Source organism: Cervus elaphus, chromosome 15, assembly GCF_910594005.1.
Source record: "Cervus elaphus chromosome 15, mCerEla1.1, whole genome shotgun sequence".
NCBI classification, from domain to species: domain Eukaryota; kingdom Metazoa; phylum Chordata; class Mammalia; order Artiodactyla; family Cervidae; genus Cervus; species Cervus elaphus.
The window spans coordinates 37800419-37828275 of record NC_057829.1 but is presented as its reverse complement, the minus strand read 5'-3'; the positions used below and the strand labels follow the sequence as shown (position 1 = coordinate 37828275).

Genomic DNA, 27857 nt, shown 5'->3' with positions numbered 1-27857 from the left:
TAAGGGCTGGTGACAATGGGAAGCTGTTACCATCCTTGTTCCTGAAAGGACAAGGGGGAAGGAGCAGTTACCTGACTAAAGAGAGAAAATGGTTGTAAGAAGAGGCCACCCGGCAGGTGCTATGGCCTGCAAGAAGAGGGCCGAAGCTAAGGCCACCAGGCAGGGAGGGAGGGGCAGGAGTGCTAGGACCTCACTGGCCCTGCCCTTCCCTCCTTGCTGGTGCATCGCAGTGAAACAACAGAAGTCCAAAGGCAAGAGAAGATGCTGCCCCTCTCAGTGTACAAGGCAGGGCAGAAAAAGGTGAAAGTCTACACATGGTGCATGTGTTTAGGTATTTTCATAGTATTGCTGTAGGGATTAAAGAGCTCAAACATGTAGTGTTTAGCAGGAAATCTGGCACTGGGTAGGTGCTCAACACAATAAGGTCCCCAATTCCTCTGCCCAAACTGACGACTCAAAGGCTCATACTAATCACTGAAAACCCTGGAATTATTTTACCTTAAAAAACCTATATATGTCCTGGCTATAATTGCTATATATAATGGCTATATATGTCCTGAGTTATATTGCCAAAATTAATGCACAAAGTATGACATGACTTAATAGATTGCTTCTTTAAAATAAAGGGGGGGGGTGTTGGACTAAACATGGGAAATAATGGCTTTGAATTAATAGCTTTTGTTTCATAAATGAGTTATCCAAATGAGTCAGATTTGCAGTACACCAAAAGAAATGAATTAGTCATAGCTAGCCAAAATGGCACAACAACAAAGTCTACTGGTATGAACTAGTAACCCATCTTAAAAAACCGTTCTATACCTATTGATCAATCTACTCCTCAAGCTTTCTAACCCAGTGGCATTTAGGAAGTTATGGAGCAGTTTGCAGGATGTATAAATCAGTGACTAGGTTATCAATCACAAAAACGTTTAAGTCTACTGCATGTTTTACAAAACAAAAGCTATGATATATTGAACTATAATTTACAAAGTTCTAAAAGCACTTTATAAATCAACCCTTGCCCGTCTATCAGGACACAATGCATGCCAACAAATACTGCAGCGTCATTGAACCAAACAAAAAAGAAGGTTTCTTAGAGAGTTCCGTATTTGACCTGTGAGTGATTCCTAGAAGCCATAGTAGAAGCCAAGTTTAGGAGCAGGTGTATCAACAGACAAAAATAGGGATGGGGTTATCTGCAGGCCAAATACATTAGAAGCTGTCATTCTTTATCCTATCAACTTTAAAACACGTATGACATAATATAATACTTAATATTATACTTTATTTTACTTGACTGGATGAAATACCACTTTAACATGGATTACAATCTGCAGAGGGAAATATGCTTTTGGAAAAAAATATCTTCTAAAAGGCTGATAATTTTGAATCTAATTTCCTAATTGAAGAAGATCCATTAAGTTCAGTGAACTTAAAATGCTCTTTTCATAGGGAAATATTTGTAAATTCCCCTACTCATATAAACCAAAAGTTGTACTCAGTAGCTAAAGCAGTTATCCAGTGGCCAACATATTTCATCCTGTGTTGAAAATATTTAACCCTTTTTAATCTTAGCAAACTCTTAATATCTCAGTCTCTACTCATGTAGATTAAGAATAAAAATTACCATTGAGTACCAATGATTAGTATCCAGAGTGACATGAAAATCCCATAGTAAATGTGGCCAGCATCAGTAAAATCTTTTGGGGGGACTCCTTCAGAGGTGAGAGAAAAGTTAGTTTCCTTGAACAATGCATATTTCTCTCACAGTGGTTCCAAAATGTGCCCTAGATATGTGAAAACCAAGGGTCAACAACATTTTTCTTTCATTGCTTGAAACAACTACTTTTTCTTTACCTTTTTCATTTAAAAAAATATTTATTCTCTTCATAATTTAATAATTTTTTTAACACTGTACTTCCTACTAAGAAAAGAAAGCTTAAATCTTTGGACAACTTCCACAAAGATTGACAATATATTTTTGGATGTACATAAACATAACGTCTGTACTAGCAGTTGGCACCTTAGAACTGTTGGCACCTTAGAACAAAGCTTTCAATTTTTGGAGTTCCAGATTCCTTATGTATAAACATAGCATGTGACTAGAAGATGCTGAGAATGTGCTCAGCCTCAGAAAGCTGTAAAATTGAAAACTTTTATAAGATAACTTTATTTTTGGCTTTCTTCCCCAAATAGCCAATTTTATGGTCAGCTTGTAAAAAAAAAAAAAAAGAAGAAGAAGTCCCACTCCACTGATAATGGAAGATCTAATATTAAACCAAGAAAAGATTTAGCAGGATTCTTCCCCCATGAGAACTATGTGTGAAGATCTGGAACATGTGCTATCAGCTGCCTAGGGAAGAATGAGTCATTAAATCTGCAGTGATAAGGCAGGCTAGGAAAAACCATGTTTTTAATGATTTTTCAGATAGCAATTGTTTCATTCACTGGTCTGTGTCTGCAGCCTTGATGGGTATTGTTAATAAGTCCCTTTAGGCTTCTTCTAGGTGTACTGCTGCCTACTGGTCTCTTTGCCTGCTGTGAGCTGCTTGAGCATCCACTCCATGGGCAACTAGAGGAGAAGCAAGAATGATCACCTCTCCTGAATACTGTTGCTGTTCCTTGGTATGTATTGTTCAGCATTACACACCGTGTCAACATGCCCATTCCCACCACAATTCAGCTACCTGTACCTGTGGTGTTTGATAGATTGGCTTCCTCTGTCAGGAGAAGGGACCTCTGGGAATGATTGGGGGCCGGCAAAACTTGACTCCATCATTTTCTCCAATGCAGTCACAGGATGCCTTTCCGCCTTGGAATACTGTGGGAAATCACATGCAAAGAGTTGAGCTGGAGGAGAAGTTATGAGAGGAGGGCCTCTGACACTACAGCTGGGTATCAAAAGGTTATTGGAACTTACCAGTAACTTTTCCACTGGGCACTTGATCAGGAGAATGATAAAGACATCATTTTCATCCCATTTCTCACAATGCTCTCAATCTTTTGCTCCCAAAACTCTTTGTGATTAGATGAGGTCCATTCAGCAGGGTTTTCCACATTAGAATCCTATCTTTTCATTTCAATTTTTACCCATGGCACACTATGCCTTTAAGCCAAAACCACCAGTACTTTTTTTTATTATAGTTGATATAGAATATTACTTAAGTTAATAAAAGGATTTTTTAATTCAATGTACATTTTATCAACAAATTAACTTGTTGTTCTATTACTAACAATAGGGATTCAATAAATGCTGACTAAATGAGTGAAGTTCACAACAGAAGTTCTTCATAATTCTGAGAATTATGAAAGATGATTTAGAGTATCTGCCCACCACTCTCTAGTGTTTCCCTTTCATCCTGTAACCAGGAAATTACCATGTCTAATAAGAGAAGTGTGTGAACAGTTTATTCTTTATAGTTATTAACCCTTGGTTTCACCTTTGACTATGAAATATCACAAGGCAGGGTAGCCTAGAGGAAACCATATAGTGATGGCACATTAAGAAAATCTTTGCCCCTGGGGAAATATTGTTTAGCATCTCAACCAGGCAGCAGTTGTCAAGTTTAACATTCCCTGGGCACTTGCACTTGAACAAGCAACAAGGAATAGCAGGTTTCTTTTCTGGAAGCTCCAATGAAAACTATGTTGAGAAATGACATTTTTTGAATGCTAATAACCAAACAAGAGATTTTGAAATCCAGATATTCACATGTAAATGTAGAATTTCACATAAAAATATATATCTGCAGAATACATATATGAAAAAAGTACATAACTGAACTCATGTAAAGAGAAAAAAATCAGAATAGGGCATGTTAAATTTCAGGAGTACATCCTAAAGGCAAAGATTCAAGAAAAATAAGATTTGTTGCTAACTTGCTGGGGTACAGATTGGCAAAATATTCCAAAATTTTAATCACCCTACTCTTAGATATAGACTACTACTTTTAGGGATTCCCATCATTAACTGTAAAAGTTCAAAATGATATAATCACCAGAGCATGTCACTGGTACAATTTTTAATAAGCAATCAGAAAACAGACACTAAAGAGAAGCAATTGGGAACAATAGAAATGGCTGCAAATGAATACTATACAGTCATTGAAGAGAATAAAATCAAGGTACAAGAACTATGCATAATATGAATTCACTTGTGTAAATGATGGACACGTAGTAAACAGATATATATCTAAGCGTATGTATGTGTTTATATGTGAACATATTTAGCTTTGTGTCTGTGTATATACATATGTATAGATTTTGTATGTACATGCCAAAGCCTTTGACTGTGTGGACCACAAACTCTGGAAAATTCTTAAAGAGATGGGAATACCATACCACCTGACCTGACTCTTGAGAAATCTGTATGCAGGTCAGGAAGCAACAGTTAGAACTGGACATTGAACAACAGACTGGTTCCAAATAGGGAAAGGAGTGCGTCAAGGCTGTATATTGTCACCCTGCTTATTTAACTTATATGCAGAGTACATCATGAGAAATGCTGGGCTGGATGAAGCACAAGCTGGAATCAAGATTTCTGAGAGAAATATCAATAACCTCAGATATGCAGATGACACCAGCCTTATGGCAGAAACTGAAGAAGAACTAAAGAGCCTCTTGATGAAAGTGAAAGAGGAGAGTGAAAAAGTTGGCTTAAAGCTCAGCATTCAGAAAACTAAGATCATGGCATCCCATCACTTCATGGCAAATAGATGGGGAAACAGTGGAAACAGTGACAGATTTTATATTTTTGGACTACAAAATCACTGCAGATGGTGACTGCAGCCATGAAATTAAAAGATGCTTGCTCCTTGGAAGGAAAGTTATGACCAACTTAGGCAGCATATTAAAAAGCAGAGACATTACTTTGCCAACAAAGATCTATCTAATCAAAGCTATGGCTTTTCCAGTAGTCATGTATGGATGTGAGAGTTGGACTATAAAGAAAGCTGAGCACTGAAGAATTGATGATTTTGAACTGTGGTGTTGGAGAAGACTCTTGAGAGTCCCTTGGACTGCAAGGAGATCCAACCAGCCCATCCTAAAGGAGATCAATTCTGAATATTCATTGGAAGGACTGATGCTGAAGCTGCAACTCTGATACTTTGGCCACCTGATGCGAAGAGCTGATTCATTGGAAAAGACCCTGATGCTGGGAAAGATTGTAGGCAGGAGGACAAGGGGATGACAGAGGATGAGATGATTGGATGGCATCACCAACTCAATGGACATGAGTTTGAGTAAACTATGGGTGTTGGTGTTGGACAGGGAGGCCCTGTGTGCGGCAGTCCATGGGGTCACAAAGAGTTGGACATGACTGAGCAGCTGCACAGAACTGACTGATACATGTGTTTCTGTGTGAGCACACAACCACATAGGATGCAGATGGGGAAAAGAAAGAAGAAAAAAGGTGTTATCCTTGGGAAAAAGTATATTGGTGGGTATGGGCTATGAAAACTAGGAAAACTGTCAAGGTTATATAACTTGATGTTCAAAATCTCTACTTTCAATTACTTCCAAAATAAACCACATCATGTTAATAATGACCACATCTTGAATCAAAATATGAATTCTACAAAATGGACTTAAGAGAAGCTATTAAGAGTTTTGCAAAATGGTTGAACTGACATAGAACAAAAAGAAGATATGAAGATAAGGTGGAAAAGGTGGTTGTTTTCAGCAACCCCAAAATTACAAAGATACAAAATATGATGGAAATACTTTCACATGTACTTCTTTGCTGACTAATTAAAGTTGTTTATCATAAACCATCCATGGAAAATTGAACTGAGTCAATATGCTACTGAAAGGTAAACAACATCCTGAATTTCTACCTGATTTTCAAATTCTATAAAAGATCTAATAGGATTATTTTACTCCCAACTTCTAAAAAGTTGCTTTATAAGACAACTCAGGTGCCGAAAAGGCTCAGCTACAGACAAAAATGAAAGTCTCTGGAGACATCTGTGGCAAACTGGAAGGGGTAACTTCTGTGCTGTCTCTGTAGAGGGCTGTCAGTAGGTGACACTGGCCAGTGTTTCTAGCAAGGTCAAGGGTTTCTAGAGAAATTGCCAAATCATTAAAAGTCAGCAGCCCATTCCTTTTTAAAAAACACAATTTATGTCAAGCCTAATTCAAGTTTGGGGCTGTTAGTTCAGAGCCTCTACCTTGATTGAGACTTTTGATCATGAGAGCTAGAGGGCCTTATTCAAAATCTGTCAAAAAAAGGCTTGAATAGAATCAACCTCTTACATGCTCTCCTTATCATAACATTCATAATAGATATTAAGTTTTAAATCTTTTCTTTCAAATGCTTACATTATTGTTATGCTATACAGTTGCTTCCAATGATACTATTGTGGTCCATTAACACAAATTTGCCTCCAAAATTTATTATTGTGGCTCTTTCTCTTGTAGCCTTTCTGAGAATCATTTTCATTTCAGTGGCTGCATTTAACCTAAGATGCAGGTTTAAATTGCTGGTATCCCTATCCAAGGTTGGTTGAGACAAGAGGAAACACAATAAACCTAATAACTTGGCAATCTTCAAACTAATATTCCATACATATTGGTTCAAATGAATTTATAGGCAGATTCCATTTTTCAGTTCTGACAAATAAAGGGCTTAAAAATCATCATTCCTGTCCTTAAAATAAGAGAAAAAAAAAAAAAAAGCTGAACACACAAAATCAATGCCTATTCTTATATCAATCAGAGTGCAGGGCAAAACAGCACTCTAAAATCTAGAGAGAGAAGTGAATACAGAGAATTGGTCAAGATCAGCTTAAGACAGCCTGGGACATGGAATCCTTTACTGCTTGAGGTGATGCAACAACACAAACAATCTAAGGACCTAAAAATAACTGCATGCATGGGCAGTTGGGGCAAATTACAAATAAGATATAAGACATCAAAAACTCAACTTCCACTTGTGAAATGCCCAGAATAAAAGCAGGATACCATGCATGATCCCTGCACAAGCACCACCAAGGGGCTGGGCAGAGCACCTAAGCTCACCCCTGGACCCACTCCCTCCCCTTACCCCATATAAGGAACCAGCTCACCCCACCTCAGGGAGTAAGCAAGGGAACCTGTTACTTGTTATCACTCCCTCCTGCAGTAGCACAAATCCTCATAAAACATTGTCTGAATCTCCTCTGGCCTCTTATCAATTCCTATTGATTAAAGAGGCCAAGAACCCTGGTGAGACATCAGCCTAAAAGGCCAAGCTAGCTGCATTAATGAGAGCTTTCAATTAGGGAAGGATACAAAATTAAATATTTTTGCTGACTCTAATATGAATTCCATGTACTTTATGTTCATGTCACCATTTGGAAGGAAAGAGAAAGCTTGACTGATAGAAATTCTCTCATAAAACATACAGATTTTATTCTGGCTCTTTTAGAAGCAGTGCAACTCCTGACCCAGGTAGCAGTCATCAACTGTAGAGGCCATTATGGATGGACCTAATGTAAGCCAAGGGAACAGCAAAACTGATCACAGACTGCAAAAAGGCAGCTCAACTTCAGGAACCTGAACAAGGTATGGCTCTAGTGATTGGCCCCCTGACCTCCCTAGCCTTCCCCAGTATTTTCCACAGGAATAGAAAATTGCTGAGAAATGGGGCTATAAGAAGGGAAACACAGACTGGTATAGAAAGAAGGACAACATTCTGACCCCAGAGGCCCAACAATGAAAACTCACTAAGAGCTTACACGACACCACCCACTATAGGAGGGATGCACTACGGGGCTTGACGTCAAAGACTTTTTTAGGAAAGGGGCTTAAAAGAACAATAATACAAGTAATGCTTTCTATGATTTATGTGCCTGTTATATCTCACAGACCCATCTAATCCCCTCTTCATTACTCAGGCCAATTCAATACCAAGAGGCATACCTGGGTAAAGACTGGGCAGTTAGACTTCATCCAAATGCCCCCACAATCAGGATATAAGTAGCTTCTGGCATTTGCTATTTACTTTCACAGGATGGGTGGAAGCTTTCCCCACCTGTTCTGAAAAGGCTGTTGAAGTCTGTAAGTTCCTTTTGAAAGAAAGAATCCCTTAGTGTGGATTTCCAAAGTCCCTCCAGAGGGATAATGGACTCTCTTTTGTGGCCAGAATTACACATGAGCTTACTGTGGCCCTAGGGATAGCCAACAAGCTACACACTTCTTGCATCCCTAGTCTTCAGGGAAGGTAGAGAAAATGAACCATACCTTAAAGAAAACCTTAGCAAAGCTCTGTCAAGAGAATCATGAGCTCTGGAACAACTAGGTTTCTATGGCACTCCTCTGGGTCCAGGTAGTCCTTAGGAGTGGTCTGAGGCTTAGCCCATTTGCAGTTACCTATGACAGGCCTTTTCTTACTACTGACATTCTTCTAGATGATGAGGTGAGACAGACCTGAGATACATTATTAATTGAGGACAAGTTCAGAAGCGATCCAGGACTGTGCCCACAAGGCACAGCCAGCTCCCACTAAAAATGCAATGGCTGTGGGAGAAGGCGAGGGTGGGATGTTTAGAGAGAACAGCATCGAAACATGTGTATTATCAAGGGTGAAAGAGATCATCAGCCCAGGTTGGATACATGAGACAAGTGCTCGGGGCTGATGTGCTGGGAAGACCCAAAGGGATCGGGTGGAGAGGGAGGTGGGAGGGGAGATAGGGTTGGGGAATACATGTAAATCCATGGCTGATTCATGTCAATGTATGGCAAAAACCACTGCAATATTGTAAAGTAATCAGCCTCCAACTAATAAAAATAAATGGGAAAAAAAATGCAATGGAAGGGGGCAGTTTCTTCACAAATTAACCATGAGGACCAAGTTCTTCTTAAAACCCGAGAAAGAGGGGTCCCCTGAAGACCAATTACTGCCAAAATGGAAGAGCCCCTATAAAGGAATCAAAGCAACTCCAGCTGCATCAAACTGCAAGGGATATCTATTGACAGTTGGGTACATTTGTCCAACCTAAAGCTTTTACCTCCAAAGACCAGGCCGGTCACAAAAGCAGAACAACCCATCTGTGAGCCAGTGAAAAATCTGAGATAAACCCACCCAAAAGACAGGCACCATCTACAGCTAAGAACAATGCTGGTTTGACTTGTGTGTGCCATTCTTGCTACTGTACTCTGGCTTGCTCAGCCCCTCTTGCCAGGGAAGCAGCTCTTTGTGCTTGGTTTAAGGGAAACTCTCCACCACAGAAAAGCTCCTCCTATCGACTGTCCATATCACTAGTCCTGCTAACTAGGGAAGAATGGCAAGAAAACTCATTTATCAGCGTGGCCTATAAGTGGATTGATAAGGTCCACTTCATAGAGTGCACTACAGGGCTAGAGGAATTTTTACCTATAACAGGATCACTCTGGCTCACCACCAAACCCACAGAGCACTAGGTGGGATCTTGGCAGGGCAGGGCTGGTGATATCCTGGCAGCTCCAAGGGAAGGCTTTGCCTGTCATGAAATGACACTGAAAAATCTCACTATACAGCTTGGTTATACGAAGAAATAGACAGAGCAGGCCTTGACAGGACTTAAGACCACTCTTGCTTCTTTTGTCTACGGTGGTTCTTGATAGTCATCTAGCCCTAGATTACCTTCTGGCAGAACAAGGTAGAGCTTGTGCAATAACTCACACTTCCTGCATCTGGACCAATGCTACAGGAGAGGTAGAAGTTAACATTAAGGAAATAAAGGGAGTCACTTGGTGGTCCAGTGGTAAGGACTCCATGCCTCCACTGCCATGCCTGGGGTTCAGTCCCTGATCAGGGAACTAGAATCCCACAAGCTGTGTTGTATGCATTCAAACAAAGGAAGTATACACCCAAGCAGAATGGCTTCACAACTTTGGCAAGGATGATATTGCCTCCACTGTCTGGTCAACAGTGGAGCCGATATCATCTAGGCTGTTTAGTGGCTGTTGTTATTCTCCTTCTTGGCCCTTGTTTGTTTAACCTTTTCATTAAGCTTCTATCTTCTAGGCTCCAATAGTTTCAAGTAAGGCTCATGATGTCTCAGAGAATTCAACCCATTCCAGTGGACGGTATCCCAGGTCCCCAGAGGTCTTTGGAACAGTCAGCAAAGGAATTATATGCCTCTCGGGTAGATGAGGGTCTGTGGCCCCTTTCCAACAGGAAGAAGTTTCAGAAGAGACCTTCAGCCTCTTAATCCTTAAGAAAAAGAGCTTGAGTGAGTGGAATCACTCAAGGCAGGAAATAAGACTGGCTGGGTCCTGGGACACTTTGCTGAAGTGTTTGAATCTGGACAAACATCTCCTCCAGCAACAAAACACAAAGAATCTAAAAGGGACTAAAAATAACTACATACATGCAAACCACTTCAGCATTCATGCCTTGAAACCCCATTAACAGTATGAAAAGGCAAAAAGATATGACACTGAAAGATGAACTTCCCCACCACATACACACCCCCACACACATTAGTAGGTGTCCAATATGCTACTGGAGAAGAGCAGAGAAATAGCTCCAAAAAGAATGAAGAGGCTGAACCACAGAAGAACTGATGACCAGTTGTGAATGTGTCTGGTGGTGAAAATAAAGTCCAGTCCAATATGGAAATAAAGTTCCATATTCCATAGAAACCTGGGCTGTTAGGTTCAAGAATAAAGGTAAATTGGAAGTGGTCAAATAGGAGATGGCAAGAGTGAACACTGACATTTTAGAAATCAGTCAATTAAAATGGACCAGAATGGGTGAATCTAATTCAGATTACCATTTTATCTACAACTGTGAATAAGAATCCTGTAGAAGAAATGTAGTAGCCCTCATAAACAACAAAACAGTCTGAAATGCAGTACTTGGGTGCAATCTCAAAAATGACAGAATGATCTTGATTCGTTTCCAAGGCAAACCATTCATCATCACAGTAATCCAAGTCTATGCCCCAACTACTAATGCTGAAGAAGCTGAAGTTGAACAGCTCTGTGAAGACCCATAAAACCTTCTAGAACCCAAACCAAGAAAGATGTCCTTTACATCATAGGGGACTGGAATGAAAAAGTAGGAAGTCAAGAGATACCTGGAGTAACAGGCAAGTTTAGCCTTAGAGCATAAAATGAAGCAGGGCAAAAGCTAACAGAGTTTTCCCAAGAGAATTCACAGATCATAGCAAACACTCTCTTGCAACTACATAAGAGATGACTCTACACATGGACATCACAGATGGTCAATACCAAAATCAGATTGATTATATTCCTTGCAGCTGAAAATGGAGAAGCTCTATATTGTCAGCAAAAGCAAGACTGGGAGCTAACTGTGGCTCAAATCATGAGCTCCTTATTGTGAAATTCAGACAAATTGAAGAAGGTAAGGAAAACCATTAGGTCATTCAGGTGTGACCTAAATCAAATCCTTATGATTATACAGTAGAAATGACAAATAGATTGAAGGAATTAGATCTAGAATGCCTGAAGAACTATGGACAAAGGTCCATAACATTGTACAGGAGATGGTAACCAAAACCATCCCCAAGGAAAAGAAACGCAGCAAGGCAAAATGGTTGCCTGAGAAGGCCTTACAAATAGCTGAGGAAAGAAGAGAAGTGAAAGGGAAAAAGAAAAAAAAAAGGGGGCAGGGGGGAAGATACATTCATCTGAATGCCGAGTTCCAAAGAATAGCAAGGAAACATAAGAAAGTCTTCTTAAGTGAACAATGCAAAGAAATTGAGGAAAACAATAGAATGGGAAAAACTAGAGATCTCTTCAAGAAAATTAGAGCTACCAAGGGAACATTTGATGTGAAAAGAGCACAATAAAGGACAGAAATAGTAAGGGCCTAACAGAAGCAGAAGAGGTAAAGAAGAGGTGGCAAGAATGCACAGAACTGTACAAAAAAGGTCTTAATGACCCAGATAACCATAATGGTGTGGTCACTTACCTAGAGTCACACATCTTGGAGTGTGAAGTCAAGTGGGTCTTAGGAAGCATTACTACAAACAAAGCTAGTGGAGATGATGGAATTCCAGTTGAGCTATTTCAAATCCTAACAGAAGGTGCTGTGAAAGTGCCACACTCAATATGCCTGCAAATTTGGAAAACTCAGTTTTCCAGTCACAGGACTGGAAAAGGTCAGTTTTCATTCAATTCCCAAAGAAGGGCAATGCCAAAGAATGCTCAAACTACCTCACAATTGCACTCATTTTACATGCTAACAAGGTCACACTCAAAATCCTTCAGGCTAGGCTTCAACCATACATGAACCAACAACTTCCAGATGTACAAGCTAGATTTAGAAAAGGCAGAGGAACCAGAGATCAAATTGCCAAAATCCACTGGCAATAGAAAAAGCAAATGGATTCCAGAAACACATCTATTTCTGCTTCACTGATGATGCTAAAGCCTTTGACCGTATGAATCACAACTGTGGAAAATTCTTAAAGAGATAGTAATACCAGACCACCCGACCTGCCTCCTGAGAAACCTGTTTTTGGGTCAAGAAGCAACAGTTAGAACTGGACATGGAACAACAGACTGGTTCCAAATTGGGAAAGGAGTATGTCAAGGCTGTATATTGTCACCTTGTTTATTTAACATATGTGCAGAGTACATCATGTGAAATGTCAGGCTGGATGATCACAAGCTGGAATCAAGATTGCTGAGAGAAATATCAATAACCTCAGATATGCAGATGACACCACCCTTATGGCAGAAAGCAAAGAAGAACTAAAGAGCCTTTTGATGAAGGTGAAAGAGGAGAGTGAAAAGGCTGGCTTAAAACTCAACATTCAAAAAACTAAGATCACGGCATCTGGTCCCATCACTTCATGGCAAATATGTGGGGGGAAAATGGAAAGAGTGACAGATTTTATTTTCTTGGGCTCCAAAATCACTGTGGATGGTGACAACAGCCAAGAAATTAAAAGACACTTGCTTCTTGAAAGAAAATCTATGACAAAACTAGACAGTGTATGAAAAAGCAAAGATTTCACTTTGCCAACATAGGTCCATATAATCAAAGCTATGCTTTTTCCAGTAGTCATGTACCAATGTGAGAGATGGACCACAAAGAAGGCTGAGAACTGAAGAACTGATGCTTTTGAACTGTGGTACTGGAGAAGACTCTTGAGAGACCTTGGACAGGAAAGCAATCAAACCAGCCAATCCTAAAGGAAATCAACCCTGAATATTCATTGGAAGGTCTGTTGCTGAAGTTCTATTTAGCCACTTGAAGGGAAGAACTGACTCATTGGAAAAGACCGTGATGCTGGAAAGATTGAAGGCAGGAGGGTAAAAGGGAGACAGAGGATGAAATATTTGGATAGCATCATTGACTCAATGGACATAAGTTTGGGTAAAGTCTGGGAGATAGTGAAGGATATGGTGTGCTGCAGGCCATGGGGTTGCAAAGAGTCAGACACGACTGAGCTACTTAACAACAACAACAACTCTGCACAGTTGGAGCAAATTAGGAACAACTACATAGAAAAACACCAAAAACCCAACTGCTAATAGCAGGATACTAGGCATGATCCCTGCATACAGCACCACCAAGTGTCCACCTAAGCCACCCTTCTGGCCTGACCCCTGGAGCCGCCCCATACTTACCCCATGTGAGGAACCAGTTCACCCCTGCCCCCTCCCCCTCAGGGGGTGAGCAAGGGAAGCCAAGAACTCTGATTAGTAATAAGCTTACCTGTGGGAGAATCTGCCAGAAACATTAACTGCGTAGGAACACTTAAGTGGCAATTTTAATAACTTTTGGAAACTTGCATGTGGACTAGAGGGAAAGTGAAAATCATCTGAGGGCTGCAGTTAGGGACTGCTCTCACACTTTCATGAGTTCAACCTCCAGGACTATACCAGATTCTCACAGCAAAGAACCAAAAAAAAAAAAAATCTCATATCTCTGATGAGAAAAGGAGAAAATAACCATTCGGAAATGCGTGCACAGTGTTCTCCATTATAAACTGTCTACTTTTCAGTGAAAAGAGACTCGACCAGAGCCTAATCTCACCTACAGGAAGATCATTTCCCTCAAGAAATGACTGAAGGTGAAAAGGCAAACCATTTGCAGTAGAGTTCCAAATAATTTATGTGGATACACTGCCTTCACAAGGGTGAGCACAACTCTCCACTCCTTAAGTGTAGACTACACATGACTGCTGCCTTCCGAAGAGAGCTCTGTAGAAAGTGAGGGGCAAGAAGGATCAACATCACAGTGGAAATGTCTGACATTTACCACTACATATGACAAAAGAAATCATCAACAGTGACAAATTGGGACTTCACTGGTGGTCCAGTGGTTGGGAATCCACCTTCCAATGGAGGGGATGCAGGTTTGATCCCTGGTTAGGAAACTAAGATTCCACATAACATGGGGCAACTAAGCCTACAAGCTGTAAACTACTGAGCCCGAGCCCACATGCCACAATGAAAGATCCTGCATGTCATCACTAAGACCTGGCACAGCCAAATAAGGAAATATTTTTTAAGTGACAAATCATATTGATAGTATGCACTTTTGATAGGATGTGAAGAAACTGGCACTTTACCTGTATTGTCTTTCTCACAAAACCCCATAATTCCAATCTAATCTTGAGAAAAACATCGAAAATATTCCAGTAGAGGAGCATCCTACAAAATACTTGACTTAAAAACTATCAACTTCATTAAAATAAGAGAACTCTGACAAACTGTCTCAGCCAAGAGGAACCTAAAGATATGACAAGTAAATGTAATGTGATGTCCTGCATCAGGTCTTGGGTCAGAAGCAGCAATTAGGTAAAGACTAAGGACTTCTGAATAACCATGGATTTGAGATAATAACATATATAGTATGAGTTCATTAAATGAACAAATGTCCCACATCAATGTACAATGTTAATAATAGGGGAACCGGGGTACTGTGTATATTGGAAATTTCTCTACTAACTTTGCAACTTTTCAGTACATCTAAAACCATCCTAAAAAATAAAGTCCACTTAATTTTTTTTTAATTTAAGCAAAATATACACATCAATAATGATAGTAATTTAGACACAAAAGGCAGTATTCATTTTTCCTTGTTTCCTGAGTAGCTCAGCTGTAGGCAAGGTGTAAAACCCACTCAGTCAGCAACAGTCTGCACAAACTCTCCTTAAGGGCAGCTTAACTGACCAGGATGATCGCCTTTGACGTTTTATACTTGTGCCTAAAGCATTTGTTATGGTTCCTTCCAAAATGTATACAGTTCCTTTCTGTGAGGAGTTAAGATGGGCACAATTTTATCTTGTTCATCTGATGGTGTCCCCAGTGAAGTTCAAGTGCCCAGGCCAGCAGCCTGTCTGGCTCTCCCATCTTAACATTTCTATACAATGTTACAAAATATGGCAGTTGGTTCTATGTTTTTTCCCTGTACTTAGATCTTGACTTCCTGTGTATATATACATGCTTCCTTAAAACTCCATTTGCACAAATGTACAAAATGCCTCTTTCATCATGAAAGAGAAGATGGCACAGTACCTGAAAGCATAAACTCAACTGGTGTTCTTTCAGAAGCCCACTTAGACCCCAGGCAGTACTGTATTTCACGGGAAGCACCCATCCCGACTGGCTTCTCTGAAAGCCCTCCTTGCAGAGATGCTGTCGGGTGCTGCGGATGCCTGCCGTTGTTTGCACCATCACCTGTCTTGCTCCTAGCATGCTATTAGTGGTGCCCTGAAATCGACAGACCTGTCAGATGAAGTAGGAGCATATCAAAAGTAGAGGACGATATGCTGTTTCCATGTCTGCCCCCTTCAAGCAGCCGGAGTCAGAAGGTTAAGTGAAAGCGGTGTCTGTGTTGGAAAGCAATGTTGACAGCATTGATAATCGCCTGGTCTGGGATCCCAGGCAATAAAGACAGGAGGGAGGATATTGTTAAATGGTTTCTATGGTTTTCAAAGTCTTGTCTCCACCTTGCTCTCAGCTCACCTAGGTCTGTAGCAAAAAGTTCTTTATTGCAAATCTGACTTGTGAGCCTAGAAGATGGTGAGACTGAGTGGTTATGACATGTTTTAGAGTGGGGTTTCATCTGGATCTCTGAATATGAGTAATTAAAAACAACTTGACAGTTGTGGTTATTTTAAGAATGTTCGCACCATGTACCAGAGCTGGAAGAACTGCAACAACTGCTGTCAAACTTTAACACATTCCACTGAAGAGGAATAATAGAGCTAGACATCTCTTCCAGACACCCAGCACAGCGAGTGCGCCTCCTGACCCCCATCCCCCACGCCCCACCATCTCACCTCATCCAGGTACCTGCTTCAACCAGGGGACCTGAGCACAGTTCCCTCTTCTCAGAGAGCTCTTAGATCTTCCTACTGTCAGCTTATCTCCCACTTCTGCCTTCTGTAAGTTTTCATAGCTCTGTTCGCTATTGGCTATAGGCCTTGGCACATTTGTTTGTGGCATTCTGTGATTAATATCTATCACCTACAGTCATCAGGAAGCTCCTTGAAAGTACAAACACTGTCATTTTTGGTCACCATTATATCCCTGGTCCTTATGAAATGTTTAATACATAGTTGAATCCACAGGTGAATTATTAAGAATCTACAGTGAATCTGTAATTTAGAATTTGATATTTAAAATAAGAGATCAGGTTTTATACTAGAACTGTTGAAAATTAGCTTCAATTCATAGTTCAAAGAAATCACCTCTTCTGACCGACTCCTATCAAACTATCTGATGAACTTCAACTCACTCTCAAGACTCAGTGTAAATGTCACCTACTTCAGGGAAGGCTTTGCAGATTCCCCTGTTCAATTTTAGATGCCCTTTTCCATTACTTGATAGTAATTTGACTTAATGTTACACATTATTTAAAAAGGTAATGCTTACATATTTGTTTCTACCACTAGCCCATGTCAGTCAGTTCAGTCGCTCAGTCGTGTCTGACTCTTTGCAAACCCATGAACCGCAGCACACCAGGCCTCCCTGTCCATCACCAACTCCCGGAGTTCACCCAAACTCATGTTCATTGAGACGGTGATGCCATCCAGTCATCTCATGCTCTGTCGTCCCTTTTTCCTCCTGCCCTCAATCTTTCCCAGCATCAGGGTGTTTTCAAATGAGTCAGCTCTTTTCATCAGGTGGCCAAAGTATTGGAGTTTCAGCTTCAGCATTACTCCTTCCAATGAACAGCCCAGGATTAATCTCATTTAGGATGCACTGGGTGGATCTCCTTGCAGTCCAAGCGACTCTCAAGAGTCTTCTCCAACACCACAGTTCAAAAACATCAATTCTTCGGTGCTCAGCTTTCTTTATAGTCCAATACTCACATGCATACATGACTACTGGAAAAACCATAGCACTGACTAAATGGACCTTTGTTGACAAAGTAATATCTCTGCTTTTTAATATGCTGTCTAGGTTGGTCATAACTTTCCTTCCGAGAAGTAAGCATCTTTTAATTTCATGGCTGCAATCACCATCTGCAGTGATTTTGGAGCCCCCAAAAAATAAAGTCAGCCACTGCTTCCACTGTTTCCCATCTATTTGCCCTGAAGTGATGGGACCAGATGCCATGATCTTAGTTTTCTGAATGTTGAGCTTTAAGCCAACTTTTTCACTCTCCTCTTTCACTTTCATCAAGAGGCTCTTTAGTTCTTCTTCACTTTCTGCCATAAGGGTGGTGTCATCTGCATATCTGAGGTTATTGATATTTCTCCCAGCAATCTTGATTCCAGCTTGTGCTTCATCTAGCCCAGTGTTTCTCATGATGTGCTCTGCATATAAGTTAAATAAGCAGGGTGACAATATACAGCCTTGATGTAGCCCTTTTCCTATTTGGAACCAGTGTTGTCCATGTCCAGTTTAACTGTTGCTTTCTGACCTGCATACACGTTTCTCAAGAGGCAGATCAGGTGGTCTCTTGAAAAATTTTCCACAGTTTACTGTGATCCACACAGTCAAAGGCTTTGGCGTGAGCTCCTGGAAATCATGCTCCATCTCTCCTATTTGTAATTTTTTAAGCTCTCTGTGTTGTGTCCAGTATAGAAAAGTGCTCAAAATGTATTACAGAATAAATGCCTCTCTCTACCAGTCATCAAAAAATCATCCAAAAAATATTGGTAGACTCTCTCTACCAATTATCAAAACAGAATAAATGCCTCTCTCTTCCAGTTATCAAGACCAATTATCAAGGGATTAAATTTTTATTCTTCTTCTTTAGCATGCAAATATTGTCTTCCAATTCTTTCTCACTGAATGTTATCCCCACAAACTTGTCTTTCCTAAGATGGGAATTGAAAATCTATGGGGAGGGGTATTCTTTGTTCCTTTACTTTTCACTCATGTATAGTTTTTTCTTGATTTTTAAGAGAAGGATAGATCTTCTCTCTTTTGATGACTTCTGTTTCTGATCCCTGGACTAGGTGCTGAGAAGTTTTACTCCCTTGGTTGGTCTGGATGTTTTAACTCCAGTCCCAGTTCTCTTTCTCTCTCTCTCTCTTTCTCTCACACACCAGGGACACAGGAATGAGGTCAGATCATCTCTCTGAGTCACAAGTGCTTCCTTTGTAAATGATGGTATGGGGCTGAGTGCTTCCAAGGTACTGCCAGGTCTAGTTCTGCAGATTCTGAGTCTAGTGTTGCCAGGGTATCATGCTGCTTCACTGGACTGGTGTTTCACATCTTGTTAAATGACTGTAAAGTGAAACCCTTCCCCATGAATGTTTAATAAACTCAAGGGAATGCTAGACACAGCCAATTCATTTGTTAAACATTACAATTTGCAAAGAATATCAAGTAGTTAACCTGGGCTCCAAGATAAAATAAAGACAAATTTGCCTGATATGGTAAGCAAAGTAAGAAATTCTCCCTCCTAAGGATTGCAGTGTGCCTGGGTTACCTGTCTCCTTCCATGCAGGAGAAAAGAACGCTTGCAGTGGGGAGGCTGTGATAGAACTTCAGGGCTAGGCTTTCTGAATTTCCTAGTGGTCACACCTTGCAGTTTGACCTTGGACTCTGGACTTCTTCACCACTCTTGACATTTAGGAAATATTTTCTGTCATGGAAGACTACCCCAAGCATCATAGGATATTTGTCATCACTGTCTTGTCATAGATGCCTGTGCACTTCCTTCCCAAGTTGTAACACGTGAAGTGCTTCTCAACTTTGCCAGATGTTCCATGGGGGCAACAGTGCCCCCTGTTGAGAGCCACTGAACTATTGAGATTTGGGTTTGGTTCTCAGCTACTAGCTAGCTGCCTGACTCAAGCTTTGAGTCCTAGATTCCTCTTCTGCACATTGTGGGTGTAAACTCTAAGGAGCTGCTGTTAGGACTAAATAAGGCTATGCATTTGTATTACTTAGCATGATTCTATGTCTGTACCCAGTACATGTTATTTGCTATTATTATTACTTTTTTATTTATCATTTTTGTTATTATCATTGACACTGTTATTTCCTTGTAGCTCTTGTCCAAAGGAAAAAATATAGACCTACTAAAGAAAAATGCTTTTCCAAATTTTTTTTGATACATTTGCATTTTAATATGCATGCAGACTTTTCTTAGCCCTCTGACAAGTTATTTCTTTCCCTAAGATTACTTGTTATTTGACCAACTGCTCAGATGTCCTATATGCTTCTTATATATCTTAAGCACAGCATTGTAAGAAAGCAATGTTCTTACACATTTCAATTTCTTTTTAAGGGATTTATGATATGTATTCTCTATTACTATTTTCTCTCATAACATATAGCATGAAAAATTGCTGTCAAACTGTTATTTGATTCTTACAATAAAATTACGAATGAGGATATCAGCATATAATTCACCAAAGTGGAAATCTGACTAGAAATATATGCACAGAGATTACATTACCCTCTCAAACAGTGAAATTTAATTAAAGAATACAATTTTCTCCTATTAAATTAGCAAAAGAAATCTTGACAAAGGTATAACAAAGTTGGTAGTGACCCATATTTTTTTCTAGGATGGAAATTGATATGTGCCTTTGGGAAAGCAACTTGTTCATGTTAGTCTAGTCTTGTTAAAGTGATCTGCTCAGAAATCCCTTGAGCCCAGCCGACAATGTGTAGAATGCGATGGCTAGCATGCATAGGTTTTCTCAGTGCACCTTGCACTCTTTCTTCAAGGTCCTTAATCGCCTTCCTCTCACCTATTCTCCCAGTTTCTGTGTAGCCTTTCAGACTGTGGACCCCTTCAAATGTGTTATCCTAATGAAACAGGAGGGAAGGGAACAGGACTCAACCCTTAAAAGAATAATAGTCATAGGACATGACAAAAACTGGTCAGAACCAATTAGGTCCAAGATGGCAGAAGATCTGACTTCCAGTAGAACTTGAGCTTCATTTTATGCTCATTGTAATAGATTAGCATGCTAACTGACATACCACTGGTGCCAAGACAGTTCAGAGGGTAACCAAAAAAAAAAGACCAGAAAGTGGGCAGTGGTCCAATTCCTAGAAATCCCCACTCCTTCCTTTCCTAAAATAGTTGGAAAAATCCTCCTAGTCATTAGTCTGTGAAATGACCAGCCCATAAAAACTAACCATGCCATATTCGGGGGCCTCTCACATTCTGAGGTGGCCCATGCTCTCTGTGGAGTGTGTTTCTCCACAGGTTGTTCTTGCCTTTTGAGATGGACCTCATTCTGTCTATAGAATGTGCATCTTTCTAAATAAACCCACTTCTTACATATTACTTGGTCTTTCACTGAATTCGTTCTGCCAGGAGATATCAAGAACCTGAGCTTTATTAAGTCCTCAGACCATGTGTGTGACCTCAGTTAAATGACTGTGGGTTCAAGCCCCAATCTGACTTTTAGCTGGGTTTGAGTCTTGACACATAGGTTCAATTCTCAAGCTGAGTTGCACAGTTTCGCTAGCTGATCACACCACAATTCAAAAAGACAAAATATCCTACATATACTCCCTTTACCCAGAAATGGGATGAATATAAAAAGCCACTTTTTATGGTCTGTGGAGAAAAGATCCAGTTGAACCTCTGCTGCCCTGTGCCAGCATACAGAGTGTTGGGGAAGGGTGGGCTGAAGAAGAGGGAAAGGGAGAGAAAAAGAAAATTATAAGACCTAACGGCCTTTCAAGTGTTGCAACCCCTAGAGTTAATAATTTCTTTGTTTTCCTAATCCTAATAATTCCAATTAAATTAAGTTTCAAAACCTTAACTCTAATAATTAAACAACAGAAAATAACACGAGCGTCTATTAGGCGGGGATGGAGGAGTAATTTGTGAGGTGACCACTTTGTGGACTATTATGTTCTCTCCCAAATGAGGGTGTGGAGATCATAAAGCAGAGATAAAATGCTATTGATCATGTATATAGTACAAAAGGATGAAAGCTGTGTATGTGATTTGGCTGCAATCCTATAAAATGCATAGGGACCGACAGACTCTCTTCTAAAGCAAGCATTAGACAGGCTCCTTTGAGGTCTTTTTTTCAATTAGGCCTCAACTCTGGCCTTTTCAATTAGTCTTCAACTTTAACCTTTTAAAGGCTTCCCTGGTGGCTGAAATAGTAAAGAACCTGCCTGCAATGCAGGAAACCCAGTTTCAATCCCTGGATTGGGAAGATTCCCCTGGAGAAGGGAATGGCAACCCACTCCAGTATGCTTCCCTGGAGAATTCCATGGATAGAGGAGCCTGGAGGACTATAGACCATGGGGTTGCAAAGAGTGGGACATGACTAAGTGACTAATACTTTCACTTTTTTGTCCTCAAAAAACTGCAGATTCTCTGCCCAAATGATTTCATCTATCACCCCCACACTAAGAGAATAAACTCTACCATAATTCTAACAGCTCACAATAATGCTATATTCCTAGCCCCCCTTAAAATGCTTACCAAAACCACCAAAAACAAACAAACAAAACCCTCAAGGTCTCCAAATAATTGGCCCTTTGTTTTAGCTGATGACTGAGGATAGGCCCCAAACCTCTCTTTCTCAGAGTATTGATTAACAATGGGGTAGCTCTGAAAACCATCCTTTGTTCCTTTGATATGCAATATGTATCTCTTACAACTGGGGAGAATCTTTTTCACAGACCTTAAAGACATGTACTTGAAAGGTAATCATTAGGAAGGTCAGGGCCTCAGTCTTCCAGTCCCCTGTCTTTCCAGAGAGTGACACAGGAAGGGGGCAGGGCATACCCATTAACAGAATAACACAACTATTAAGAACAGGATATGACATAAACTAGTAAGGCAATGGCACCCCACTCCAGTACTCTCGCCTGGAAAATCCCATGGACGGAGGAGCCTGGTAGGCTGTAGTCCATGGGGTCACTAAGAGTCGGACATGACTGAGCGACTTCCTTTTCACTTTTCCTTTCATGCATTGGAGAAGGAAATGGCAACCCACTCCAATGTTCTTGCCTGGAGAATCCCATGGACGGGGGGCCTGGTAGGCTGCCGTCTATGGGGTCGCACAGAGTCGGACATGACTGAAACGATTTAGCAGCAGCAGCAGCAGTAAGAATCAACTAGGCCCAAGATGGTGGGACATTTGACTTCCACTAGACCTTCAGTTCAGTTCAGTTCAGTCACTCAGTCCTGTCTAACTCTTTGTGACACCATGAACTACAGAACGCCAGGCCTCCCTGTCCATCACCAACTGCCAGAGCTTACTCAAACTCATGTCCATTGAGTTGGTGATGCCATGCAATCGTCTCACCCTTTGTCGTCCCCTTCTCCTCCTGCCTTCAATCTTTCCCAGCTTCAGGGTCTTTTCCAATCAGTCAGTTCTTTGCCTCAGGTGGCCAAAGTATTGGAGTTTCAGCTTCAGCATTACTTCTTCCAATGAAAGTTCAGGGCTGATTTCCTTTAGGATGAACTAGTTGGATCTCCTTGCAGTCCAAGGGACTCTCAAGAGTCTTCTCCAACACCACAGTTAAAAAGCATAAGTTCTTTGGCGCTTAGCTTTCTTTACAGTCCAACTCTCACATCCATACATGACTACTGGAAAAACCATAGTTTTGACTAGATGGACCTTTGTTGGCAAAGTAATGTCTCTGCTTTTTAATATGCTGTCTAGGTTGGTCATAACATTTCTTCCAAGGAGCAAGGGTCTTTTAATTTCATGGCTGCAGTCACCATCTGCAGTGATTTTGGAGCCCCCCAAAAATAAAGTCTGTCACTGTTTCCATTGTTTTCCCATTTATTTGCCATGAAGTGATGGGACCAGATGCCATGATCACAGTTTTCTGAATGTTGAGTTTTAAGTCAATTTTTTCACTTTCCTCTTTCACTTTCACCAAGAGACTCTAGTTCTTCACTTTCTGCCATAAGGGTGGTGTCATCTGCATATCTGAGGTTATTGATATTTCTCCTGGGAATCTTGATTCCAGCTTGTGCTTCCTTCAGCTCACTGTTTCTCATGATGTACTCTGCATATAAATTAAATTCATAGGGTGATGAAATACAGCCTTGATGTACTCCTTTCCCAATTTTGAACCAGTCTGTTGTGCCATGTCCAGTTCTAACTGTTGCTTCCTGACCTGCATACAGATTTCTCAAGAGGCAGGTCAGATGGTTTGGTTTTCTCATCTCTTGAAGAATTTTCCAGTTTGTTTGATCCACACAGTCAAAAGCTTTGGCATAGTGAATAAAGCAGTAGTAGATGTTTTCCTGGAATTCTCTTGCTTTTTCAATGACCCAACAGATTTTGGCAATTTGATCTCTGGTTCCTCTACCTTTTCTAAAACCAGTTTGAACATCTGGAAGTTCACAGTTCACATACTGTTGAAGCCTGGCTTGGAGATTTTTGAGCATTACTTTACTAGCGAGTGAGATGAGTACAACTGTGCAGTAGTTTTAGCATTCTTTCGCATTGCCTTTCTTTGGGATTGGAAGGAAAACTGATCTTTTTCCAGTCTTGTGGCCACTTCTGAGTTTTCCAAATTTGCTGGCATATTGAGTGTAGCACTTTCATAGCATTACCTTTTAGGATTTGAAATAGCTCAATGGGAATTCTATCACCTCCACTAGCTTTGTTCGTAGTGATGCTTCCTAAGGCCCACTTGACTTCACATTCTAGAATGTCTGGCTCTAGGTGAGTGATCACACCATCATGATTATCTGGGTCATGAAGATCTTTTTTGTATAGTTCTTCTGTGTATTCTTGCCACCTCTTCTTAATATCTTCTGCTTCTGTTAGGTCCATACCATTTCTGTCCTTTATTGTGCCCATCTTTCCTTGAAATTTTCCCTTGGTATCTCTAATTTTCTTGAAGAGATTCCCTAGTCTTTCCCACTCTATTGTTTTCCTTTATTTCTTTGCATTGATCTTCCACTAGACCTTGAACCTTATTATATGCTCATTGTAATACATCATGTCATAGGCCATCCAAGATAGGCGGGTCATGGTAAAGAGTTCTGACAAAATGTGGTCAGCTAGAGAAGGGAATAGCATACCACTTCAGCATTCTTGTGTTGAGAATCCCAAGAACATTGTGAAAAGGCAAAAAGATATGACACTAAAAGATGAGCCCTCCCCATCACTCTCTCCCACCTCCCCGGGGCCAGGTTGGTAGGTCTCCAATATGCTACTGGAGAAGACAGCAGATAAATAACTCCAGCAGGAATGAAGAGTTTGAGCCACAGCAGAAACGACACCATACTGTGGATGTGTCTGGTGGTAAAAATAAAGTCCAGTGGTGTAAAGAATAATATTGCGTAGGAACCTGGAATATTAGGTCCATGAATAAAAGTACATTGGAAGTGGTCAGACAGGAGATGGCAAGAGTGAACACTGACATTTTAGGGATCATTGAACTAAAATGGACTGGAATGGGCAAATTTAATTCAGATGACCATAATATCTACTACTTTGGGCAAGAATCCCTTAGAAGAAAAGGATCAGCCCTCATAGTCAACAAAAGAATCCAAAGTGCAGTACTTCAGTACAATCTCAAAAATGACAATGATTTCAGTTTGTTTCCCAGGCCAACAATTCAATATCAGAGTAAATCCAAGTCTGTGCCACAACCACTAATGCCGAAGAAGCTGAAGGTGAATGGGTCTATGAAGGCCTACAAGACCATCTAGAACTAACATCAAAAAAAAAAAAAAAAAAAGATGTCCTTTTCATCATAGGGAACTGGAATGGAAAAGTAGTAAGTCAGGAGATACCTGGAGTAAAAGGCAACTTCGGCCTTAGAATACAAAATGAAGCAGGGCAAAGGCTAACAAGAGTTTTGCCAAGAGAATGCACTGGTCATAGCACATACCCTCTTATAACAACACAAGAGAGAACTCTACACATGAACATCATCACATGGTCAATACCAAATTCAAATTGATTATATGCTTTGCATCTGAACATGGAAAAGCTCTTTACAGTTAGCAAAAACAAGACCGAGAGGACTGTGGCTCAGATTGTGAGCCCATTAGTGCAAAATTCAGACTTGAATTGAAGAAAGTAGGGAAAGTTACTAGATCAATTCAGTTCATTTCACTTCAGTTGCTCAGTAGTGTCTGACTCTTTGCGACCTCATGAATCGCAGCACACCAGGCCTCCCTGTCCAACACTAACTCCCAGAGTCCACCCAAACCCATGTCCATCGAGTCAGTGATGCCATCCAGCCATCTCATCCTCTGTCGTCCCCTTCTCCTCCTGCCCCCAATCCCTCCCAGCATCAGGGTCTTTTCCAATGAGTCAACTCTTTGCATGATGTGGCCAAAATATTGGAGTTTCAGCTTCAATATCAGTCCTTCCAATGAACACACAGGACTGATCTCCTTTAGGATGGACTGGTTGGATCTCCTTGCTGTCCAGGGGACTCTCAAGAGTCTTCTCCAACACCATAGTTCAAAAGCATCACTTCTTCAGTGTTCAGCTTTCTTCACCGTGCAACTCTCGTATCCATACATGACTACTGGAAAAACCATAGCCTTGACCAGATGGACCTTTGTTGGCAAAGTAATGTCTCTGCTTTTAACTATGCTATCCAGGTTGGTCATAACTTTCCTTCCAAGGAGTAAGTGTCTTTTAATTTCATGGCTGCAATCACCATCTGCAGTAATTTTGGAGCCCCCCCAAAATAGTCTGACACTGTTTCCCCATCTATTTGCCATGAAGTGATGGGACTGGATGCCATGATCTTAGTTTTCTGAATGTTGAGCTTTAAGCCAACTTTTTGACTCTCCTCCTTCACTTTCATCAAGAGAATTTTTAGTTCCTCTTCACTTTCTGCCAAAACGGTGGTGTCATTTGCATATCTGAGGTTATTGATATTTCTCCCAGCAATCTTGATTCCAGTTTGTGCTTCGTCCAGCCCAGCATTTCTGATGATGTACTCTGCAAAAAAGTTAAATAAGCAGGGTGACAATATACAGCCTTTTGATGTACTCCTTTTCCTATTTGGAACCAGTCTGTTGTTCCATGTCTAGTTCTAACTGTTGCTTCCTGACCTGCATACAGGTTTCTCAAGAAACAGGTCAGATGGTCTGGTGGTCCTATCTCTTTAAGAATTTTCCACATTTTATTTTGATCCACACAGTCAAAGGCTTTGGCATAGTCAATAAAGTAGAAATAGATGTTTTTCTGGAACTCTCTTGTTTTTTCGATGATCCAGTGGATGTAGGCAATTTGATCTCTGGTTTCTCTGCCTTTTCTAAAACCAGTTCGAACATCTGGAAGTTCACGGTTCACATATTGCTGAAGCCTGGCTTGGAGAATTTTGAGCATTACTTTACTAGCGTGTGAGATGAGTACAATTGTGCAGTAGTTTGAGCATTCTTTGGCATTGCCTTTCTTTGGGATTGGAATGAAAACTGACCTTTTCCAGCCCTGTGGCCACTGCTGAGTTTTCCAAATTTGCTGTCATATTGAGTGCAGCACTTTCACAGCATCATTTCTCAGGATTTGAAATAGCTCAACTGGAATTCCATCACCTCCACTAGCTTTGTTCGTAGTGATGCTTCCTAAGGCCCACTTGACTTCACATTCCAGGATGTCTGACTCTAGGTGAATGATTACACCTTCGTGATTATCTGGGTCATGAAGATCTTTTTTGTACAATTCTTCTGTGTATTCTTGCCACCTCTTCTTAATATCTTCTGCTTCTGTTAGGTCCATACCATCTCTGTCCTTTATTGAGCCCATCTTTGCATGAAATGTTCCCTTGGTATCTCTAATTTTCTTGAAGAGATCTCTAGTCTTTCCCATTCTCTTGTTTTCCTCTATTTCTTTGCATTGATCACTGAGGAAGGCTTTTTTATCTCTCCTTGCTATTCTTTGGAACTATGTATTCAGATGGGAATATCTTTCCTTTTCTCCTTTGCTTTTCACTTCTCTTCTTTTCACAGCTATTTGTAAGGCCTCCTCAGACAGCCATTTTCCTTTTTTGCATTTATTTTCCATGGGGATGGTCTTAATCCCTGTCTCCTGTACAATGTCAAGTGCGACCTTAATTAAATCCCCTACGATTATACGGTGAAAGCGACAAATATATTCAAGGGATTAGATCTTATAGACATAGTGCCTGAAGAACTATGGATGGAGTTTCATGACATTGCACAGGAGACAGGGATCAAAACCATCCCCAAGGAGAAGAAATGCAACAAGGCATAATGGTTGTCTGAGGAGGCCTTACAAATAGTTGAAAAAAGAAGAGAAGCAAAAGGCAAAGGAGAAAGGGAAATATATACCCACCTGAATGCATAATTTCAAAGAATATCAAGGAGAGATAAAAAAAGCATTATTAAGTGAGTGATGCAAGGAAATAGATGAAAACATTAGAATGGGAAAGACTATTGTCTTCAAGAAAATTAGAGGTACCAAGGAAACATTTCATGCAAAAATGGGCACAATAAAGGACAGAAATGGTATGGACCCTACAGAAGCAGAAAGTGTTAATAAGAGGTGGCAAGAATACACAGAAGA

General features: G+C 40.6%; 1 protein-coding gene across 7 annotated transcripts in view; it reads right to left on the bottom strand.

The window, feature by feature from the left end:
- NRG3 (neuregulin 3) overlaps positions 1–27857 on the bottom strand; it is a 1171842-nt gene that overhangs the window by 9756 nt on the left and 1134229 nt on the right. For all 7 annotated transcript variants that reach the window (XM_043926573.1, XM_043926575.1, XM_043926576.1 and 4 more), the window contains exon 7: positions 2694–2821. In XM_043926573.1, the coding sequence (XP_043782508.1) occupies positions 2694–2821 (128 nt within the window). The remainder of the gene's footprint in view (positions 1–2693; positions 2822–27857) is intronic.